This window comes from Serinus canaria, chromosome 22 (genome assembly GCF_022539315.1).
Source record: "Serinus canaria isolate serCan28SL12 chromosome 22, serCan2020, whole genome shotgun sequence".
Lineage (NCBI taxonomy): Eukaryota > Metazoa > Chordata > Aves > Passeriformes > Fringillidae > Serinus > Serinus canaria.
The window spans coordinates 2,715,232-2,733,425 of NC_066335.1; the positions used below are offsets into that span (position 1 = coordinate 2,715,232).

An 18,194-nucleotide genomic window follows, 5' to 3' on the forward strand; every position below is an offset into this window, starting at 1 on the left:
GGATCATGGAGAGGGGGGGACAGGGACCTGGGGACATGCTGGGATCATGGAAAAGGGGAGACAGTGACCTGGGGCCATGCTGGAATCATGGAAAAGGGGGGGAAAGGGACTGGGGACATGCTGGGATCAAGGAAAAGGGGGGGACAGGGACCTGGGGACATGCTGGGATCATGGAAAAGGGGGGACAGGGACCTGGGGACATGCTGGGATCATGGAAAAGGGGGGAAAAGGGACCTGGGGCCATACAGGGACAGCTCTGTGCCTTGGGGCACACCAGGACCCTCACCCCATGTGTCACCGCTGAGCTGGCCGGTGTCCCCGAGCCTGGGCTGGGTGTCACCATCCCAGTCTGGTTTGGGTTGGAGGGACATTAAAACTCACCCCACTCCACCCCTGCCATGGCAGGGACACCTCCCACCATCCCAGGGGGCTCCTTGGGCACTGCCAGGGATCCAGGGGCAGCCTCAGCTGCTCTGGGAATTCCATCCCAGCCCCTCCCAGCCAGGAATTCCCTTCTGCCTTTAGCTCAGCACGAAGAGGAAAACCCTCCCAACAAAGACTTTTTCCGGACTATCTGACTTTGGTGTCCCAAACCTGACACCGAGCCCCCAAAGGGCAGCTGTGTGCCCGAGGCCGGGCTGGGTGCCACCTGTGCCAGGTGATGCCCTGGGACCGGGCCCGTGGCTCTGACCCGCCGGGGGTGCGGCGGGCCGGGGGCGGGCCGGGGGCGGCCCCGGGGGGGCTGCGGGGCCGGGGCGGGGTTTTCGGGCACGGCCATGGCCCGGAGGAGCAGCCGCGGCCCCGCGGAGCCGCCCGATGCCCCCGTTCCAGTGGTGCCACGGTGAGCGCGGGGTGGGCAGGGGGTGTCTCCTCCCTGCTGCCCGGGAAGGGGGGCACTGGCTGCGGGGGGAGCGGGGCATCCCCTGGGCATTCCCCGGGCATCACCGGGCATCCCATCGGCACCCCCGGGTATCTCCGGGCAGCCCCCGGGCATCCCCGGCCATTTCCCGGCCATCCCCGGGCATCTCTGGACATCCCGTGGGCATCTCCGGGCAACTCTGGGCATCGTCGAGCATCTCCGGGCATTCCGGGGGCATCTCCGGACATCCCCTCGGCACCCCCGGGCATCTCCGGGCAGCCTCCAGGCATCTCCGGCCATCCCCGGGCATCTCCAGGCATCCCCTGGGCATCCCCCGGCCATCCCCGGCCATCCTCGGGCATCTCCGGGCATCACCAGGCAGCATCGGGCATCTCTCCACCCTGGGCTGCTCGGTGCCACCCTGGGCTGCTCCAGAGGCTGCTGCCATTGGAGGGGACACTGCCACTCCCAGACACAGGACAGTGTCCTTGTGCTGCCAGTGCCACCCTGGGCTGCTCGGTGCCACCCTGGGCTGCTGCCCTTGCAGGGGACAGTGCCACTCCCAGACACAGGACAGTGTCCTTGTGCTGCCAGTGCCACCCTGGGCTGCTCGGTGCCACCCTGGGCTGCTGCCCTTGCAGGGGACAGTGCCACTCCCAGACACAGGACAGTGTCCTGGTGCTGCTTTCTGCCCTCTTGGCGAGCTCCATTTTCTCTCTCTCTGCTCTCACCTTTTCCCACCTCAACGCTGAATTTCTCCTCCCCCCAGGGTGCCCCTGCAGCCCGGGGCTGGTTCGTGGCGGTGAACCCTGCACGATGCCGCCCATCCCCTTCCAGGACCTGCCCCTCAACCTCCTCATGGCCATCCTCGGCACCGGCATCTTCATCTTCGTGCTCTGCCTCATCTTCTGCTGCTGCTTCATGGGGTGAGCCGGGGGCTCGCTGTCCCTGGGCACTCCCAGGTCCTGTTTTGTCCCAGAAAACAGGGACAAACCCCCCGGAGCAGGGCAGGAAGCGCAGGAAGGGGCTCCCGTTGTCCAGGGAAGGGAAGGAGAGGGAAGGAGAGGGAGGATGTGCCTTTCCCTGCTCTCCCTGCTATTTTTAACCCCAAAAGCCGAGGCTGCAGCTGCTGCTGCTGCAGGGCCAGCTCTGTGTTGTCCCTGTGTTGTCCCCTGAGTCCCTCAGGCGGTTTTGGGGGCTGGGCTGGAGGAGAGGCCGTGCCCAGGGTTCTGTGCCAGGCTCCCTGGTGGTGTTCAGAGGTCCCAGGACGAGGGAAGGGATGAAAATCCTGATTCCATGTTCCAGAAGGCTGATTTATTACTTTAAATTGTGATAAATATTCTATTAAAACTATACTGAAAGAATAAAAGAAAAGGATTTCATCAGAAGGCTGGCAAAGAATAGAAAGGAATGATAATAAAATCTGACTGACCAGAGTCTGAGACAGCTGGGCTGGGATTGGCCATTAATTAAAAACAACCAGATGAGACCAATCAAAGATTCACCTGTTGCATCCCACAGCAGCAGAGAATCTTTGTTTGCATTTAATTTCTGAGGTTTCTCAGGAGGAAAAATCTTGGCAAAAGGATTTTTCATAAAGTATATCCGTGACTTTTTAGGACATGAAATAAAACCAGACCCAGGCTGGAACCTCCAAGGTAGAAAGAAGGGAAGTTTAATTTCTGACTCCAACATTTATAGACTCTCAAAAGTGACAGTGGATTGGAGGGTGGCAGTGCCACCTCTCCAGTGACACTGGACAAACCAACAGTCCATCAAATTCCTCCTCTTCCAGAAAACAATAATTATTTACAGAAAAGTGCATGAGAAATGCACTAAATGTAAGTTTTCACACACTTTTAGCAGCTTAGTTCCATTGAAGCCTTTTTTTATTTCTTTATTTTTATATTCTTTTTTTTTAAAGGCAAAATAACCTCGGCATTGCTGTTGGCACTGCAGGGGGATCTCTGGCCTGCTCTTGCCTCTGCCAGCAGGTAATTCTGTGGTGCTGCTATAAACCTCAGCTTTCCTCATCACCCTAATTTTTGAAGGTTTTTTAAGCTTTCTGATGTTGACATTCTTGTAGAGAACTTTCTCACGCACTTTTCTGTAAATAATTCATTGTTTTGCATTCTTTTATGGAGGAGGAGAAATTCGATGGGCTGTTGGTTTGTCCAGTGTCACTGGAGAGGTGGCACTGCCACCCTCCAACCCACTGACACTTTTAGAAATCTATAAATGTTGGAGTCAGGAAATAAACTTCCCTTTTTGCTCTTCACCTTGAGAGCAGGATGTGAGTCTGGGTTCTTTCCTGTTCCATACCGACATCGATGGCCCTATTGAAATGTGTCCTTACAAGGATGTGAACGTCAGAAGGATTAGAAGAACTTAGAAGAGCTCAGAGGAGCAGGGTGGCAGCTCCTGTCCCCAGCCGAGGTCACGGCAGGAGCTGCTGGGGACGCAGCGCTGCCAGCGACTTCACGGCAAACAAATCCTTCCTCCCATCCCCGCACAAACGGAGCCGTGGGTCCCAAATCCCGGGCGGGAGGGGTGCGTTCCCCTCGTTTTTGGGGGTCTCGCGGGTGGTTTTGGTGGCCAAACTGACGGAGCCTTTCTGTCGCCCCTCCCCAGCAAGCTGCGGCAGCAGGCGCAGAGCGAGAGCTTCGGGTACAAGGAGGTAAAGCTGGGGGGGCTGGGGGGGAGCGGGGACACAGCGGGGACACAGCGGGGACACAGCGGGGCCGATCCTGCTCGTCCCGAAGCGCCGGGAGGGGACACCCTGGCCGGAACCCGCCGGGCTCATCCCGGCCCTGCCCGGCTCCCTTCAGCTCGTCCCGGGGCGATCCCGGTGTGAAATCCGGCCCTCCTTCTCTCCCTCAGGTGGTTCTGAAAGGGGACGCTCGCAGGCTGAACGTGCACGGGGTGAGCGGGATGGGGATGGAGCTGGGAGGAACCGGGATAACCCTGGGGATGGAGCTGGGGTGAACCGGGATAACCCTGGGATCAGGGGACAGGCTGGGGTGAACCGGGATAACCCTGGGAACACGGGACAGGCTGGGGATGGAGCTGGGGTGAACCGGGATAACCCTGGGAACACGGGACAGGCTGGGGATGGAGCTGGGATGAACCGGGATAACCCTTGGGATGGAGCTGGGGTGAACCGGGATGAACCTGGGACACAGGACAGGCCAGGGATGGAGCTGGGGTAAACTGGGATAACCCTGGGGATGGAGCTGGGACGAACCGGGATATGTTCCCTGTGCTCAGGGACAGGCTGGGACGACCCGGGATAACATCAGGACACGGGGCACGCTCTGTCCCGGGATGCGTGGGCCCGGATCGGGAGGGAATCCCCGTCCCCGCGGCTGCTCCGGGGACTGGGCTGAGCTCCCGGCTGGGAATTCCCGGGATTTCCCGAGCCGTGGCGTCTCACACCCGCCCTCGGCCGCGGTCTCACCTCCCACAGCAGACCTGCGCCGTCTGCCTGGAGGATTTTGGGCTGAGGGAGGAGCTGGGGGTGCTGCCGTGCCAGCACGCCTTCCACAGAAAGTGAGTGCGGCGGAGCGGCCAATTCCCGGGGGGATCGGCATTCCCGAATTCCTGCCCGCGGGAATTGCGGGAACTCTCGGCGGGAATGCCGGAATCGGCATTCCCCAATTCCCGGTGGCATTCCCGAATTTCTGCCCACAGGAATTGCAGGAATTCCCTGTGGGAATTGGCATTCCCCAATTCCCGGTGGCATTCCCGAGTTCCTGCCCGCTGATGCCAGGAATTCCGGGTGGGAATTGGCATTGCCGAATCCCTGCCCGCAGGTGCCGGGAATTCCGGGTGGGACTCGGCATCCCCACAATTCCCAGTGGGAATCGGCATTCCCGAATTCCTGCCCTCAGATGCCAGGAATTCCCGGTGGCAATTGGGCATTCCCCAATTCCCGGTGGCATTCCCGAATTCCTGCCCTCAGATGCCAGGAATTCCGGGTGGGAATCGGCACTCCCGAATCCCTGCCCGCGGGAATTCCCGGTGGGAATGGAGCATTCCCGCAATTCCCGGTGCCATTCCCGAATTTCTGCCTGCAGGAGTTGCGGGAATTCCCCGTGGGAATAGGCATTCCCGAATTTCTGCCCGCAGGAATTGCAGGAATTCCCGGCGGGAATCGGCACTCCCGAATCCCTGCCCGCGGGAATTCCCGGTGGGAATGGGGCATTCCCCGATCCCCGCGTTGCTGCCCGCAGGTGCCTGCTGAAGTGGCTGCAGGTTCGCTGCGTGTGCCCCATGTGCAACGAGCCCCGCAAGCAGCCCCGCGCCGCCATCGGGACCCTCCTGGACGAGCTGGTGTGAGGCAGCCCCGCGGCCGGATCGCATCCTGCGGGATCCATCGGGATCCACCGGGATCCACTGGGATCCACCGGGATCCACCCCACCTGCCCGCGGTCCCTCTGCGGGGATCCCCAGGTTCCCGGTTGGGATTCTCACCGCGGCTCCCTTTGGGGTTTGTCCTCGTCCGGGTTGTGCTCCCCGCGGAATTCCCGGCGGGAAGCTGAGCCCCGGGCTGCGGGTCGGGGTCCTCTTCCCCCCCTTTGCTGCAGGGAGTTGTTTTTGTATCCCCCGAGCCCCTGGGGATCCCCGCGGGGCAGAGGGATTGTCTCGGGGCTTGTGCTGCTCACAGTGACCCCCAGATGGGTCAGAAAATCTCTTTCCCCAGCCCGGTGGTGGAAAAAGGAGTCAGGATTCTTCTATTCTCGTTCTCAAGGTTGTTTATTGTTTGTTATCTATAAAATTCTTTCTCCTGTCCAGCCAAGCAGGTCAGTCAGAGGCACACTGACACCCTCAGGGCGGTGTTATCTTTTTATACTAAAAACTCCATGTACAATATTTACCATCACTTCCCAATCCCCATCACCCCTGTTGGACACTGAGCTTCTACTCTAAACCCATCCAAAAGCACCATCACCCAGGAGATGGAGGCCAAGAAGAAGGAGAAAGGCTGGACACGCCCAGATTCCTCCATCTTGCCCCCTGAGCCCCCATTCTAAAACCCCAAAAATCAATTTTTCACCCCATGACAAACTAATTATTATTCTACTGAGACTTCTGTGGCTTGCAGATCCTCAAATAAGGTTGGTAATTTTTTCCATGGGTCACAATCAAAGTCTCAGGGGTCTGGGGCTCTGTGCCAGGGTCTTGAGCCCCCTGGCAGGGTTTGGGCAGTCCAGGACAGCCAGAGGGATGTCCTGAATTCCTGAATTCTGTACAGTTTGAGTCCAAAAAATTATTAAATGGATGATTTTTATCAGGTCTGAGCTGTGGGTGCTGCAGGGATGGGTCAGGGGGCCCCAGGGGGGTGTGAGCCCGCCAAGGAGGGGACACTGCTGGCGGTGACCCTGTAAGGTGGTGACAAACTGCCCAAAACAGCATCAAACTGCCCCCAAACTGTGCCCAAATCGGGGCAGGACCCCCCGAATCTTCCCAATGTCGCTGCTTTTCACACATCTGAGAGATGATGACGTCAGTAGTGACATCACTGACCCCTCCAGGGCCGGCCAATCCCCAAGCTGTGCCCATATCAGGGTGGACCCCCGGCTTTGCTCATTCCTGATGGTTTTTGACACCTCCTGGAGAATGTGACATCAGCAGTGACATCACAGAGAGCCCAGGCTGTGCACACCCCCCTTGATTTGCTCATTTCGACTGATTAGCGACAGGGCGAGGAGATGACGTGGCGGTGACGTCACAGAGCCAATCACCAGGCACTCCCACACCATGGGAATGACGTCAGCAGTGACATCATACACCCCATAATATCCCCCTAACTATTGAATTTAACGCGTTTTGACATGTGGGAATGACGTAGCAGTGACATCACAGAATCGATTACCAGGCACCTCACACACCATGGGAATGACGTCAGCAGTGGCATCATATACCCCATAACATCTTCCTACCTGGAGCAGTGACATCACAGAGCCGATTCCCAAACACCTCAGACAGCACACTGATGACGTCAGCAGTATCTAAGAGAAATCTCTAGTAGATTCCTAGCTGCCCAGCTCCGGCTGTTTTTGACACACAGACGGTAAAATGACGTCATAATGACGTCAGGACCCCCCGGCGGTCAGATGGGACTGTGCAATGTCGTAACGCAGGGCGCACACGTCACGCAGCCGCGTGCCGCTCCCATTCATCATTTCCATGAACCGGAAGGATCGCACCACCGAACGCCGCGCCCGGCCCTAGTGCCGCGCCACTGCTCTGGCTGTCACGGTGACATCACAGCCTCGCCCAGCTCTCCCCGGTTTTCTGTTTATCCCCTTTAAGCCGTTCTTCCCGTTCCTTCCATCTCCGTTTCCATCTCTCTCCCGCCCCGCACGGCAGCTCTGCCGCGTTCCGCCGTCGAAAATTAGCGATGCAAATTTATGCGCACAAAACCGCGCCCCCTCCGCCATCGGCTTTACGGCAAGCGGGGGGGGGTTTGCGACAGTTCGCGCGCGTGGTGCGGGTGGCGGCGGCGCCGCAGTGAAGGGACCGGGGGTGCTCGGGGGTCTCTGAGGGATCCCGGGGATGCTCGGGGGTCTCTGAGGGATCCTGGGTGTGCTCGGGAGTCTCTGAGGAGATCTCGGGGTTCTCTGAGGGGGTTCCGGGGGTCTCTGAGGGAGTCCCCCGGGTGCTCAGGGGTCTGTGAGGGATCTCGCGGGTCTCTGAGGGGCCCCGGGGTCCCCTCCCTCCCTCCCGCAGTCGCCGCTGCCCCCAGCGATGTGTCCCTAGCGGGGTTCCGGGGCGGGCAGGTCCCGCGGGGCCCGGGTGAGGCCATGGCCGGCAGCAGCAGCCGCAGCCCGAGCGCGGAGCGGGATCCCGGCCCCGCCGCCCCCTCGGCCGAGCAGGCTCTGCTGCGGGCCGGGCTGGCGCTGCCCGAGCGGCCCGGGGCGCTGCCCGAGCTGGGCGCGCTGCTGGAGGCGGCGGAGCCGCGCTGGCTGCGGGGCTCGGAGGGCTCCGCGGCTCTGGGCCGGCTGGCCGCGGCCCTGGCCGGGCTGGCGGCTCCGCCGCGCCGGGAGCAGGACGGGGCCGAGCCGCCCGGCCGGGACGCAGCGCTGGCGGCCGTGGCGGAGCGGGCGGAGCGCGTTGGTGCCGCCTTCCTGCTGCTCCTGCAGAAGCTGGAAGATGCCCGGAGCCAGCAGTCACCGGGAACGGCGGCGGCGGGGCCCGTCCCGCGGCGGGTGCTGGGACACGCGTTCATCTTTGCTGTCACGCACAAAGAGGAGAGGCCCTGGACCACGGCGAGGAGTCGGGCGGTGGCTCAGGAGCTGCTGGAGCGGCTGGTCCGGGCTGCGGGCTGCGGCTCCGTGGAGGAATTCCTGCGGGGAAAGGAGGAGGATGAGGAAGGAAGATTCGGAGAGGTGATGGGGCTCCTGAAGCAGGAGTTAACCAAGTGAGTGGGCAGCGGAGTGTGGCGTGGTTGGAGGGTCTCTGTAGGAAATACTGTGAAATTTCTGAGGCTCGAGACATGATAAACCAGGAGTTTTCCAAATGGAAGCTGTTGGGGGATGGTTGTCAGGGTTTGCTGCCAGCTTGAGAGCCTCAAGTGGAGGGGAAATGAGCACTGTGTGTTCCCTGAGCTGTGCCTGTCTCTCCAGAGACACCTGGAAGTGTAACCCTGCCTCCAAAGACGTGTTCTCCTGGTCTCTGCTCCGTGTCAGCCGGCCCTGGCTGTGCCCGCACCTGGAGCGGGTCCTGCCGCCTGCGCTGCTCCTCTCCGACGACTTCCAGGAGGAGAACAAAGTGCTGGGCGTGCGCTGCCTGCACCACATCGTCCTCAACGTGGTGAGGGAGGGCGTGGAGCCGTCTGCGGCTCGTGTGTGGAGGGAGGGGCAATCGCGGAATGTCCTGAGCTGGGAGGGACCCCCAGGGATCCGAGCCCCGGCCCGGCGCAGACCCCCAACAATCTCATCCATGAGCGTTTCCTGGAGTTCCAGCAGCTTCCAGGCTGTGCCCGTTCCTTGGGCAGTGCCCAGCACCCTCTGGGGGAAGAACCTGTCCCTAAAATCCAGCCTGACCCAGCTCCAGCTGTGGGTCAGGTTCCTAACTTCTCTTCCTGGTGAATGCCAGGGTTTAACCTGCATTTCCAGCAGTTCCTCACATTCCCCAGACTTTGGAAAGGCCATGGCAAGGTTTAACCTGCATTTCCAACAGTTCCTCACACTCCCCAGGCTTTGGGAAGGCCATGGCAAGGTTTAACCTGCATTTCCAGCATCTCCTCACACTCCCACGCTTTGGGAAGGCCATGGCAAGGTTTAACCTGCATTTCCAGCACTTCCTCACACTCCCCAGGCTTTGGGAAGGCCATGGCAAGGTTTAACCTGCATTTCCAGCACTTCCTCACATTCCCCAGGCTTTGGGAAGGCCATGGCAAGGTTTAACCTGCATTTCCAGCATCTCCTCACACTCCCCATGCTTTGGGAAGGCCATGGCAAGGTTTAACCTGCATTTCCAACAGTTCCTCACACTCCCCATGCTTTGGGAAGGCCATGGCAGGGTTTAACCTGCATTTCCTGCAGTTCCTCACTGGGTTTAGGTTTCTGTGCTGCCCAGGAGTAACGTCCTGCTCTCTGCTGTTGCAGCCAGGAGCGGATCTGTGCCAGTTCAACAGGGCCCAGGTGGTTTTCCACGCCCTCTACAACCACCTGTACTCACGAGAGGCCCCTCTCATCCAGGTAGGACGAGGCTGCCCTGGGCTTTGGGGAGCCCTGGGGTGGTGGCAGCCCCTCAGGTTGAGGCAGCAGGCTGAGCCTGTTCCCTGTCACAGTCCAGCCAGGCTGTCACCAGGACACAGATTCCAGGCAAACAGCCCAGAGGGAAGAGCTCTTCCCTCCTGCCCCATTCCAGGGAGCAGCTCTGAAGCACTCAGCTCAGTGGGTGGCCACGGGGTCGGGGTTTGCTGTGTTTTGGAGAGAACACGAGCTGACATTCCCCATCTGTCCCCAAACCAGGCAGTGCTGCTGTGCCTGCTGGACCTGCTGCCCGTGCTGGAGCGATGCCAGCGGCGCCAGGGCCACGGCAGAGCCACATCCCCCTGGGACCAGGTGCTGCAGCTGGTGCTGACCCACATGGAGGCCGAGCACCAGCTGGCGCTGCGCAGGGTCTACGCAGGGACCCTGCCTGCCTTTGTCACCAGGTGAGACAGAGGGGACAGGGGCACCTGGGGCACTGCCCACCTCCCTGAGGGGGTGAGAGCACAGGGATGGGCCCTGGGCTTGGTATCCAAGGGTTGGCTCCCCGCTCAGGGTGTGTTTTTGGGATCCAGGGGATCTGTCCCCCCTCCTCAGGGTGTGTTTTTGGGATCCGGGGGATCTATCCCCCCTCCTCAGGGTGTTTTTGGGATCCAGGGGATCTATACCCCCTCCTCAGGGTGTTTTTGGGATCCAGGGGATCTATCCCCCCTCCTCAGGGTGTGTTTTTGGGATCTAGGGGATCTGTCCCCCCTCCTCAGGGTGTGTTTTTGGGATCCAGGTGATCTATCCCCCCTCCTCAGGGTGTGTTTTTTGGGATCTAGGGGATCTGTCCTCCCTCCTCAGGGTGTTTTTGTGCCACCAGACTTGGCATCCTCATCGCAAGGCACCTGAAGAGGCTGGAGCGAGTCATCCTGGGCTACCTGGAGGTCTCTGATGGCCCTGGGGAAGAGGCCAGACTGGGAATCCTGGAGACTCTGCAGTGCACCATAGAGCATGCCTGGCCCAGGTACCAGAAAAGCCTGTCCTGAAGTGAATGTGTCATTCTTATCCTGAATGTTCCCACTTTGAGACCCAAAGTTACTTTTTCTTGAGGAAAAGTTCTGAAATATTGAGGGAAAATTGTCCCACTGGCATTATTGAAAAACATGGCTCCAGAATTAGGCTGGGCCCTCATTTGGACCCAGCTTGTGCTGTTCCAAATTAAACCAACATGGAGTAAACCCTGTGCTGTGGGCTGGGCTGGGCAGTGCCAGCATCCCAACACCATCCCGAGGCTCCTGCCTGTCTGGGGCTGTCCTGGCAGCAATCCTGCCCCACAGCAGCCCCAGGCTGTGCTGTCCTGCCTGGGGAAGGGTTTGGGATGAGCTCTTTCCCTTGCAGGATGCCCTGCAGGCTCCCCGTGCTCCTCAAGGCCCTGCTGAGGCTGCTCTGGGACGTTCACACGGAGCGGGGCCCGACCCCCGAGCCCGTCAAGGCTGCCCTGCTGCACAGGGCCACCCAGTGCCTCATCCTGCTGGATCGCTGCTGCCAGGGCCAGGTCAAGGTGAGCCAGGGCTCCCTGGGGGCTGCCAGGGCCAGGTCAAGGTGAGCCAGGGCTCCCTGGGGGCTGCCAGGGCTCCCTGGGGGTTGCCAGGGGCAGGTCAAGGTGAGCCAGGGCTCCCTGGGGGCTGCCAGGGCCAGGTCAAGGTGAGCCAGGGCTCCCTAGGGGCTGCCAGGGCCAGGTCAAGGTGAGCCAGGGCTCCCTGGGGGCTGCCAGGGCTCCCTGGGGGTTGCCAGGGGCAGGTCAAGGTGAGCCAGGGCTCCTTGGGGCTGCCAGGGCCAGGTCAAGGTGAGCCAGGGCTCCCTGGGGCTGCCAGGGCCAGGTCAAGGTGAGCCAGGGCTCCCTGGGGCTGCCAGGGCCAGGTCAAGGTGAGCCAGGGCTCCTTGGGGCTGCCAGGGCCAGGTCAAGGTGAGCCAGGGCTCCCTGGGGGCTGCCAGGGGCAGGTCAAGGTGAGCCAGGGCTCCTTGGGGCTGCCAGGGCCAGGTCAAGGTGAGCCAGGGCTCCCTGGGGGCTGCCAGGGCTCCCTGGGGGCTGCCAGGGCCAGGTCAAGGTGAGCCAGGGCTCCCTGGGGCTGCCAGGGCCAGGTCAAGGTGAGCCAGGGCTCCCTGGGGCTGCCAGGGCCAGGTCAAGGTGAGCCAGGGCTCCCTGGGGCTGCCAGGGCTCCTTGGGGCTGCCAGGGCCAGGTCAAGGTGAGCCAGGGCTCCCTGGGGGCTGCCAGGGCCAGGTCAAGGTGAGCCAGGGCTCCCTGGGGGCTGCCAGGGCTCCCTGGGGGTTGCCAGGGGCAGGTCAAGGTGAGCCAGGGCTCCCTAGGGGCTGCCAGGGGCAGGTCAAGGTGAGCCAGGGCTCCCTGGGGGCTGCCAGGGCTCCCTGGGGGCTGCCAGGGCCAGGTCAAGGTGAGCCAGGGCTCCCTGGGGGCTGCCAGGGCTCTCTGGGGCTGCCAGGGCTCTTTGGTGGCTGCCAGGGCTCCCTGCTGGCTCTCTCTTCCCTCTGAGCCCAGCAGGAGTTTGTTTCCCCCCTCCCCAGCAGCAGTGATGAGTGACTCGGTGGCTGTTGATGGGCTCAGTGTGAGCTGTACTCCCCCAGAAGGCTGGGGAGGGTGGGTGACACCATCACAGAGTGCCAGGGCACTGGCAGTGCTGCTCTGCTCCCTGCAGGTGCTGCTGGCAGGGCTGCACAGCTGCTGTGAGGAGAGCCAGCTGCAGGAGTGCTTCAGGAAGGTGCAGGAGAGCACCTGAGGTGCCTGACTGACACTGCTCAGCTCCTTTTGTACAATAAAACTGCTTTGTTTATTTAAAGTTCTGTCGTTCTTGTCCCACCTGTGAGCCCTACACCTCCCCCAGACATAGCTGAGGTTTCTCCAGCCTTACAGGGAGCAGCAGAGCCCCCCAGGGCAGGGCCCTTCCTGGAGCGGAGGCTGGGCTCAGCTTTTTGAGGGTGCAGAGGAGGTGGGGGGTGCTCCTCTGAGCTGGGCTTCACCCACTTGTACAAACTCACTGCAGCTGCCTGGGCTCGGGACACAAACCCCAGAAAACGCGTGGAGTATCAAACCAGGAGTTCTGAGGGTCCTGTGAGGGCTGGAGGTGGGTGACAGATGCTGGTGACACATCTGCAGTTCTGTCAGTCAGTACAAAATGGGATCAGGAGGGCTCAGGCTGCTTTTGTCTTGGTGCTGGGCTCTGTTTCCTCCTCGTACTCTATCTCGATGTGGGGACGTTTTCTCCTGGCTGGGCCCTTCAGGGGCGTTTTCCCTTTAGATTTGGAGTGGGAGGCTTTCTCCTCTACTTCTTCCTCCTCTTCCTGCTCCTCTTCACTGCTTGTCTCCAGCTTATCCATGTCCTGAGGGAGAATTGAGTGAGCACAGTGATGTCAGAGCAGGTTGTGCAACCCCAAAATCACCTCTCCACAATCCCTGGCTGCACAGGAGCTGGGCTGGACTCCCACTGAACACAATTCCCTTCCACAGCTGATTTTGCTGCCTCTTACCCATCCCCAGAGGCACCCAAGGGTGGAGGTGCCCGTGCAGCTCAGCCTCAGTTTGTACCTGCTGCTTCACCCACCTCAAAGTCGCTGAGCTCGCTGTCCTCTGCTTCCACAAACTCCCTTTTATCCACGTCCTGCAAGGAACAGAGGCAGGGACTGACACAGCAGTGTCGTGGAAGAGCCACCAAGGCCACCACAAGGATTTTCTGAGTTGTTCTCAGCTCAGCTCAGTCCCAGGGCAGGGCTGGAAGCTTTACCTCATCATCATCATCATCTTCTTCCCTCTCTGCATCCGACTCGCTCTCGCTCTCTGCATCTTGCTGCTGGAGGGCCTTGTCAAAGGCGTGGATGGGGAAGTTGTAAATGTCTCCATACTGAAAGGAAAATTGGGATTTTCCGTAAGCCTCAGGAGGAGGAAGATGGACTTTGAGCTAGGGGGGCACTGACAGCCTGCACGGGGCAGCATCAGACTGAGGTGGGGATCAGCCCCTTGCTGAGCCCAAACTCCTGCACAGAACAGGAGGGGAGCCCTCGTGTTTTGGAGCTCCCATTGCACAGGAGAGGAGGGCAGCCCTCGTGTTTTGGAGCTCCCATTGCACAGGAGGGGAGAGGAGCCCTTGTGTTTTGGAGCTCCCTGTGCGCAGGAGGGGAGAGGAGCCCTTGTGTTTTGGAGCTCCCTGTGCACAGAAGAGGAGGGCAGCCCTCGTGTTCTGGGGCTCAAGAAGGAAGGCAGCCCTCGTGTTTTAGGGAGCCCTCATGTTTTGGAGATCCCTGTGCAGAGAACAGGAGGGAAGCCCTCGTGTTTTGGGGGTCCCTGTGCATAGAAGAGGAGGGCAGCCCTTGTGTTTTGGGGCTCCCGGTGTTTTGGGGGTCCCTGTGCACAGAACAGGAGGGGAGCCCTCGTGTTTTGGGGCTCCATGTGCACAAGAGAGAAGTCTTCACGTTTTGGGGCTCCCTGTGTTTTGGGGAGCAGGCAGCCCCATTCCACAGGGCAGCTCCCACTGGGAGCTCTGTGTGACCCTCACCGTGTCCTGCTTCAGCCTTTCCAGCAGCTCCTTCTCGATGGCATTGTCCAGCTGGGCAGCAATCAGGGCTTTCTCCTAGGGAACACAGAGCAGCTGTGTGAGGCCTGGGGGCACTGGGGACAGCAGCAGTGGCACGAGGTGACACAGGGCACTCGAGGTGACACAGGGCACTCCGTACCTCCCGCCTGTTCTCGCGCCTCTCGATCTTCCTGCGCAGTGGGACGAGCTTCCTCCTGCAGGGAACAGGGAATGTCACAGCCCCTGGCAGGAACAGGCAGCACCAGCCAGCAACTGCAGCATTCCAAACATGGGGAACCTCCTGAGGTGTGGATGCCTCAGGATAAGAAAGATCTAAAGCTGGCAGAGAGTGTCCAAAGGATGGGGAAGGGTCTGGAGGGGCCACGGGAGGAGCAGCTCCTCCTGAGGAGCAGCTCTGATCTCGGCTCTCTGTGACAGGGAATGGCTGGAGCTGTGGCAGGGCTGGCTCAGGTTGGATTTTAGGGGAAGATTCTTCCCCCAGAGGGTGCTGGGCACTGCCCCAAGGCTGCCAGAGCTGGACCCTGCTCCCAGGGATGCACAGGAGGGGTTGTTGGGGTGTCTGTGCAGGGCCAGGAGTTGGGATCAATGATCCCTGTGGGTCCTTCCAGCTCAGGACATTCCCTCAGTGCATTTCTACGCTGCATTCCTGCAGCCAGGGATGCACAGGTGGGGTTGTTGGGGGCCTTGTGGGTCCTTCCAGCTCAGGACATTCCCTCAGTGCATTTCTACGCTGCATTCCTGCAGCCAGGGATGCACAGGTGGGGTTGCTGGGGGCCTTGTGGGTCCTTCCAGCTCAGGACATTCCCTCAGTGCATTTCTACGCTGCATTCCTGCAGCTCATCCGTGTCAGATCCACCTAAACCCCTTAGGAAAACAGGACCAGCTCCATGTCCCAGCAGCACAGGAGAGGGGCAGTGGCTGCAGAAGCCACCAAAGGTCACTCCCATGGTCACTCCCGTGTCCCTTACTGTCTCTTGAGGGTCAGCTTGCGGATGCGGATCAGGTACTGCGTGATCTTGGTGAACCTCTGCTTGCACTTGTGCCGGATGAAGCGGGGCCAGTAGATGAGGTTCTCATCGATCTCCTCCAGAGCCTTCTCGTAGTTCTTGCTCAGCAGCACCTGCAGGGACAGGGGAAGGGCTGGGTGACAGAGCAGGACAAAAAAGGGACATCTGGGAGGGGCTGCATGGCCCCCAGAGTCACGGAATCATTAAGGAAAAGCCATCCAAGGTGGTCCCCACCTTGTCCCCATCCCTGAGCACTGAGTGCCACCTCCAGGATGGGGATTCCAAACCTCCCCAGGCAATTCCATATGGAAGGGGCTAACAGCAGGCCTGTTAGCTAAAGGACTGAGAAGAAGGAAGAAGCGGAGAAGCAAGAAGAAGCTGATAAGGAGCTCTCTCCAAGGCTGTGACCAAGGAGACCAAGAGGAGTGAGGAACTGAAGAAAGATAAGAAGAGAACTTTGCAGCTGGACCAAGTATTTTTAGAAAGTTAGCTGAAGTCACTGTAACTTTTCCACCATGGTGTTATGCTGATTTATTGTGGCCAATAGGAGAGAAGTATGAACAATTAGAAAGTGCATAAAAGGTCAGCCATGTTCAATAACAAAGAGTTCCCATCTGAGACTGCTTGTGGTCTCTGCTTTGTGTTGTGACTGCCTCGACAGCGACAGTTCCATGCCTGAGCAGCCTTTCCATGGAGAAATTCCTACTGCTGTCCACCCTGTCCCTCCCCTGGAACAGCCTCCCTGCCCTCTGTGGGACACCAGGGCTGCTGTCCCTGCCGTGTCCCCGAGCTCACCCGCTCCCAGAGGCGCCGGGGAAACGCCGCCCGCTCGATGGCCTTCATGTAGAGATAGCAGCGACCTGGGAACAGGGAGGGGGAAAATGCCTGGTTTGTAACTGGCTTTTCACATATTCTAATGAATATTAGATGTGTTGTGTTAGAATGTTGTGCTGTGTTAATTCTCTTAAGTAGTGTGTTAAATATAGTTTTAAGTTATAACAATGTTAAAGTAGAAACTGTGCTGTGTAAGATAGTTTTTTTTTCTAAAGAAAGGACTCGCAGTGAGATTGCAGCCACAGGGCACCTGAATCTTTCAGAGAAAAAGAATTTATTGCTCCATTATCAGAAGAAATGAACTTCTTTCTGCCTTGCTCAGGCTTGAAGGCACTGTCAGGATTCAAAGGCAGACCCTGCCCAGACAGAATCCTGTGTGTGATGGAATTGATGCCCCATGGATGAGGTGTGTGAATGTGCAACAGGCTGTGGCTTTAAGGGTTAATCCTCTGTTAACGTGGGGCATTTTCGGGCTTATTTTGCCCAGAAAGAGGTAACTGGACTGTCTGTAACTCTTTGTTTTTATTGTCCTAATCCAAATTGTCCACATTATTATTACTCCAATTATATTGCTATTTTTATAACCATTTTATTATATTAAACTTTTAAAATTTAACAAACAAGTGATTGGTGTTTTTCACAGGGAACAAACCCCCAGAGCCCCTCCCCAGAGCCAGGCTGCCCTCAGGCAGTGCCACCCACCCCTCCCTGCCCACTGCATCCCAGACCCATCCAGGCTGGAAAAGACCTCCAAGATCAAACCCAACCTTTGATCCCCAGTGCCACATCCAGCCATTCCCATGGGGAATGAGGACTCCAAACCCTCCCTGGGATCCCCTTTCCATGCAGGAATCCCTGCTCCCACCTTTCTCCTCCCGCACCGTGGCGTACTGGCTGTTGGCCAGCGGGCAGGAGGAGCGGTTGCACAGCCCCGTCAGGTTGTACTCGTTCCTGCAGAAATTCTGCGTTTTGGTGCTGCAAAAAACGGGACAGGGAATTCATCAGGGGAGGGCAGGAAGACCCCACTGCTCCCACAGCTCACCCCATCCTCTGTGACTCTCGCATGTGGTGGCACAGAGGGGACACTTTAGGGAGACCGGAGCGTGTCCTGGCTGGATCGCCCAGAGCCCCCCTGGGCTCAGCCCACCCTGTCCCCCAAACTCACGTCATCTTGTAGGAGCAGAACTGCCTGTTCCCCAGCATGCTCCAGACAACCTGCGGGGGGACAAACAGCGGGTGACACACGGTGACACACGGTGACACCCCTCACCCCCGTGTCCCGCCGGCTCCGGCAGCCTGCGGGGCGGCTCTGACAGGGGACACCCTAAAAACATCGGGGTTTGCTCGGTGTCCCCCGGCACGGAGAGCGCGCAGGCACAGCACATGAGCTGCTGCCAAGTCCCCACTCACACCCCCGGTCCCCTCAGAGCCACAGCCGTGATGGGGACACACAGGGGACCCCCGGTGCTCCTGTCCCCTCAGAACCACAGCCGTGATGGGGACACACAGGGGACCCCCGGTGCTCCTGTCCCCTCAGAGCCACAGCCGCGCTGGGGACACAGGGGATCCCCGGTGCTCCTGTCCCCTCAGAGCCACAGCCGCGCTGGGGACACACAGGGGATCCCCGGTGCTCCTGTCCCCTCAGAGCCACAGCCGCATTGAGGACACAGGGGATCCCCGGTGCTCCTGTCCCCTCAGAGCCACAGCCGCATTGAGGACACACAGGGGACCCCCGGTGCCTCCGGAGCCACAGCCGCGCTGGTCACACACAGGTGACGCCCAGTGCTCCTGTCCCCTCAGAGCCACAGCCGCGCTGGGGACACACAGGGGGCACTCAGGGGACCCCCGGCCACGTGAGGCGGGCGCACGGCCGGGCCCGGCGGCGGGGCGGGCGTTTGACACGGGGCCAAAAGAACGGCGGGACTCACATCGTCCGAATGCATGGTGGCGGTGGCAGAGGTGGCAGCGGTGGCACAGACGGCGGTGGCGGTGACGGCGGTGGCGGTGACAGCGGGCACTGACGCTGCTGAGGGAGCCAGCCGCGCGGTCTAGGGCGCCGCCATTACAGGAAAGGGCGGGGCGCGCCAAGTCTCGCGAGAGCGGCGGCCCTGAGGGCGGGGAAAGGGGCGGGAAAAGGGCGGGGAAAAGGGCGGGAAAAGGGCGGGCCCTGCTGTCATGGCGGCCGCT

General features: G+C 60.0%; 3 protein-coding genes and 1 non-coding gene across 56 annotated transcripts; 2 read left to right on the plus strand and 2 right to left on the minus strand.

Moving 5' to 3' along the window:
• Positions 1-765: 765 nt before the first annotated feature.
• On the plus strand, positions 766-6,149 carry RNF122 (ring finger protein 122). Of its 4 annotated transcripts, none has more exons than XM_050982930.1 (6): positions 782-841; positions 1,629-1,785; positions 3,491-3,536; positions 3,740-3,781; positions 4,326-4,408; positions 5,092-5,293. In XM_050982930.1, exons 1-6 carry the CDS (start codon positions 817-819, stop codon positions 5,195-5,197), a joined length of 459 nt encoding a protein of 152 aa, XP_050838887.1. In that variant the 5' UTR covers positions 782-816; the 3' UTR covers positions 5,198-5,293. The 4 variants fall into 4 exon arrangements, with proteins under 4 accessions (XP_050838886.1, XP_050838887.1, XP_050838888.1 ...); XM_050982931.1 differs by having other exon boundaries at positions 4,329-4,408; XM_050982928.1 differs by lacking the exon at positions 4,326-4,408 and having other exon boundaries at positions 5,092-6,149.
• An 820-nt stretch (positions 6,150-6,969) lies between these two features.
• LOC115484684 (small nucleolar RNA U13) lies at positions 6,970-7,063 on the minus strand. Its single transcript, XR_003945391.2, has one exon. It is a non-coding gene; the product is annotated as a small nucleolar RNA U13 (small nucleolar RNA).
• Positions 7,064-7,151: 88 nt separating this feature from the next.
• TTI2 (TELO2 interacting protein 2) lies at positions 7,152-12,417 on the plus strand. Of its 50 annotated transcripts, none has more exons than XM_050982877.1 (11): positions 7,152-8,282; positions 8,488-8,674; positions 9,472-9,564; positions 9,841-10,025; positions 10,445-10,588; positions 10,963-11,119; positions 11,161-11,262; positions 11,485-11,565; positions 11,667-11,706; positions 11,949-12,015; positions 12,277-12,417. In XM_050982877.1, exons 1-11 carry the CDS (start codon positions 7,273-7,275, stop codon positions 12,368-12,370), a joined length of 2,160 nt encoding a protein of 719 aa, XP_050838834.1. In that variant the 5' UTR covers positions 7,152-7,272; the 3' UTR covers positions 12,371-12,417. The 50 variants fall into 50 exon arrangements, 49 of the variants coding, with proteins under 49 accessions (XP_050838834.1, XP_050838835.1, XP_050838839.1 ...); XM_050982878.1 differs by lacking the exon at positions 11,667-11,706 and adding an exon at positions 11,707-11,746; XM_050982882.1 differs by lacking the exons at positions 11,485-11,565; positions 11,667-11,706 and adding an exon at positions 11,405-11,444.
• MAK16 (MAK16 homolog) lies at positions 12,382-18,087 on the minus strand. The gene is made up of 10 exons (XM_009099808.4): positions 17,936-18,087; positions 17,173-17,222; positions 16,873-16,982; positions 15,969-16,033; positions 15,135-15,286; positions 14,306-14,360; positions 14,128-14,202; positions 13,360-13,476; positions 13,180-13,236; positions 12,382-12,958 (listed from the first exon to the last, which is right to left on the minus strand). Exons 1-10 carry the CDS (start codon positions 17,948-17,950, stop codon positions 12,770-12,772), a joined length of 885 nt encoding a protein of 294 aa, XP_009098056.2. The 5' UTR covers positions 17,951-18,087; the 3' UTR covers positions 12,382-12,769.
• Positions 18,088-18,194: the final 107 nt, after the last annotated feature.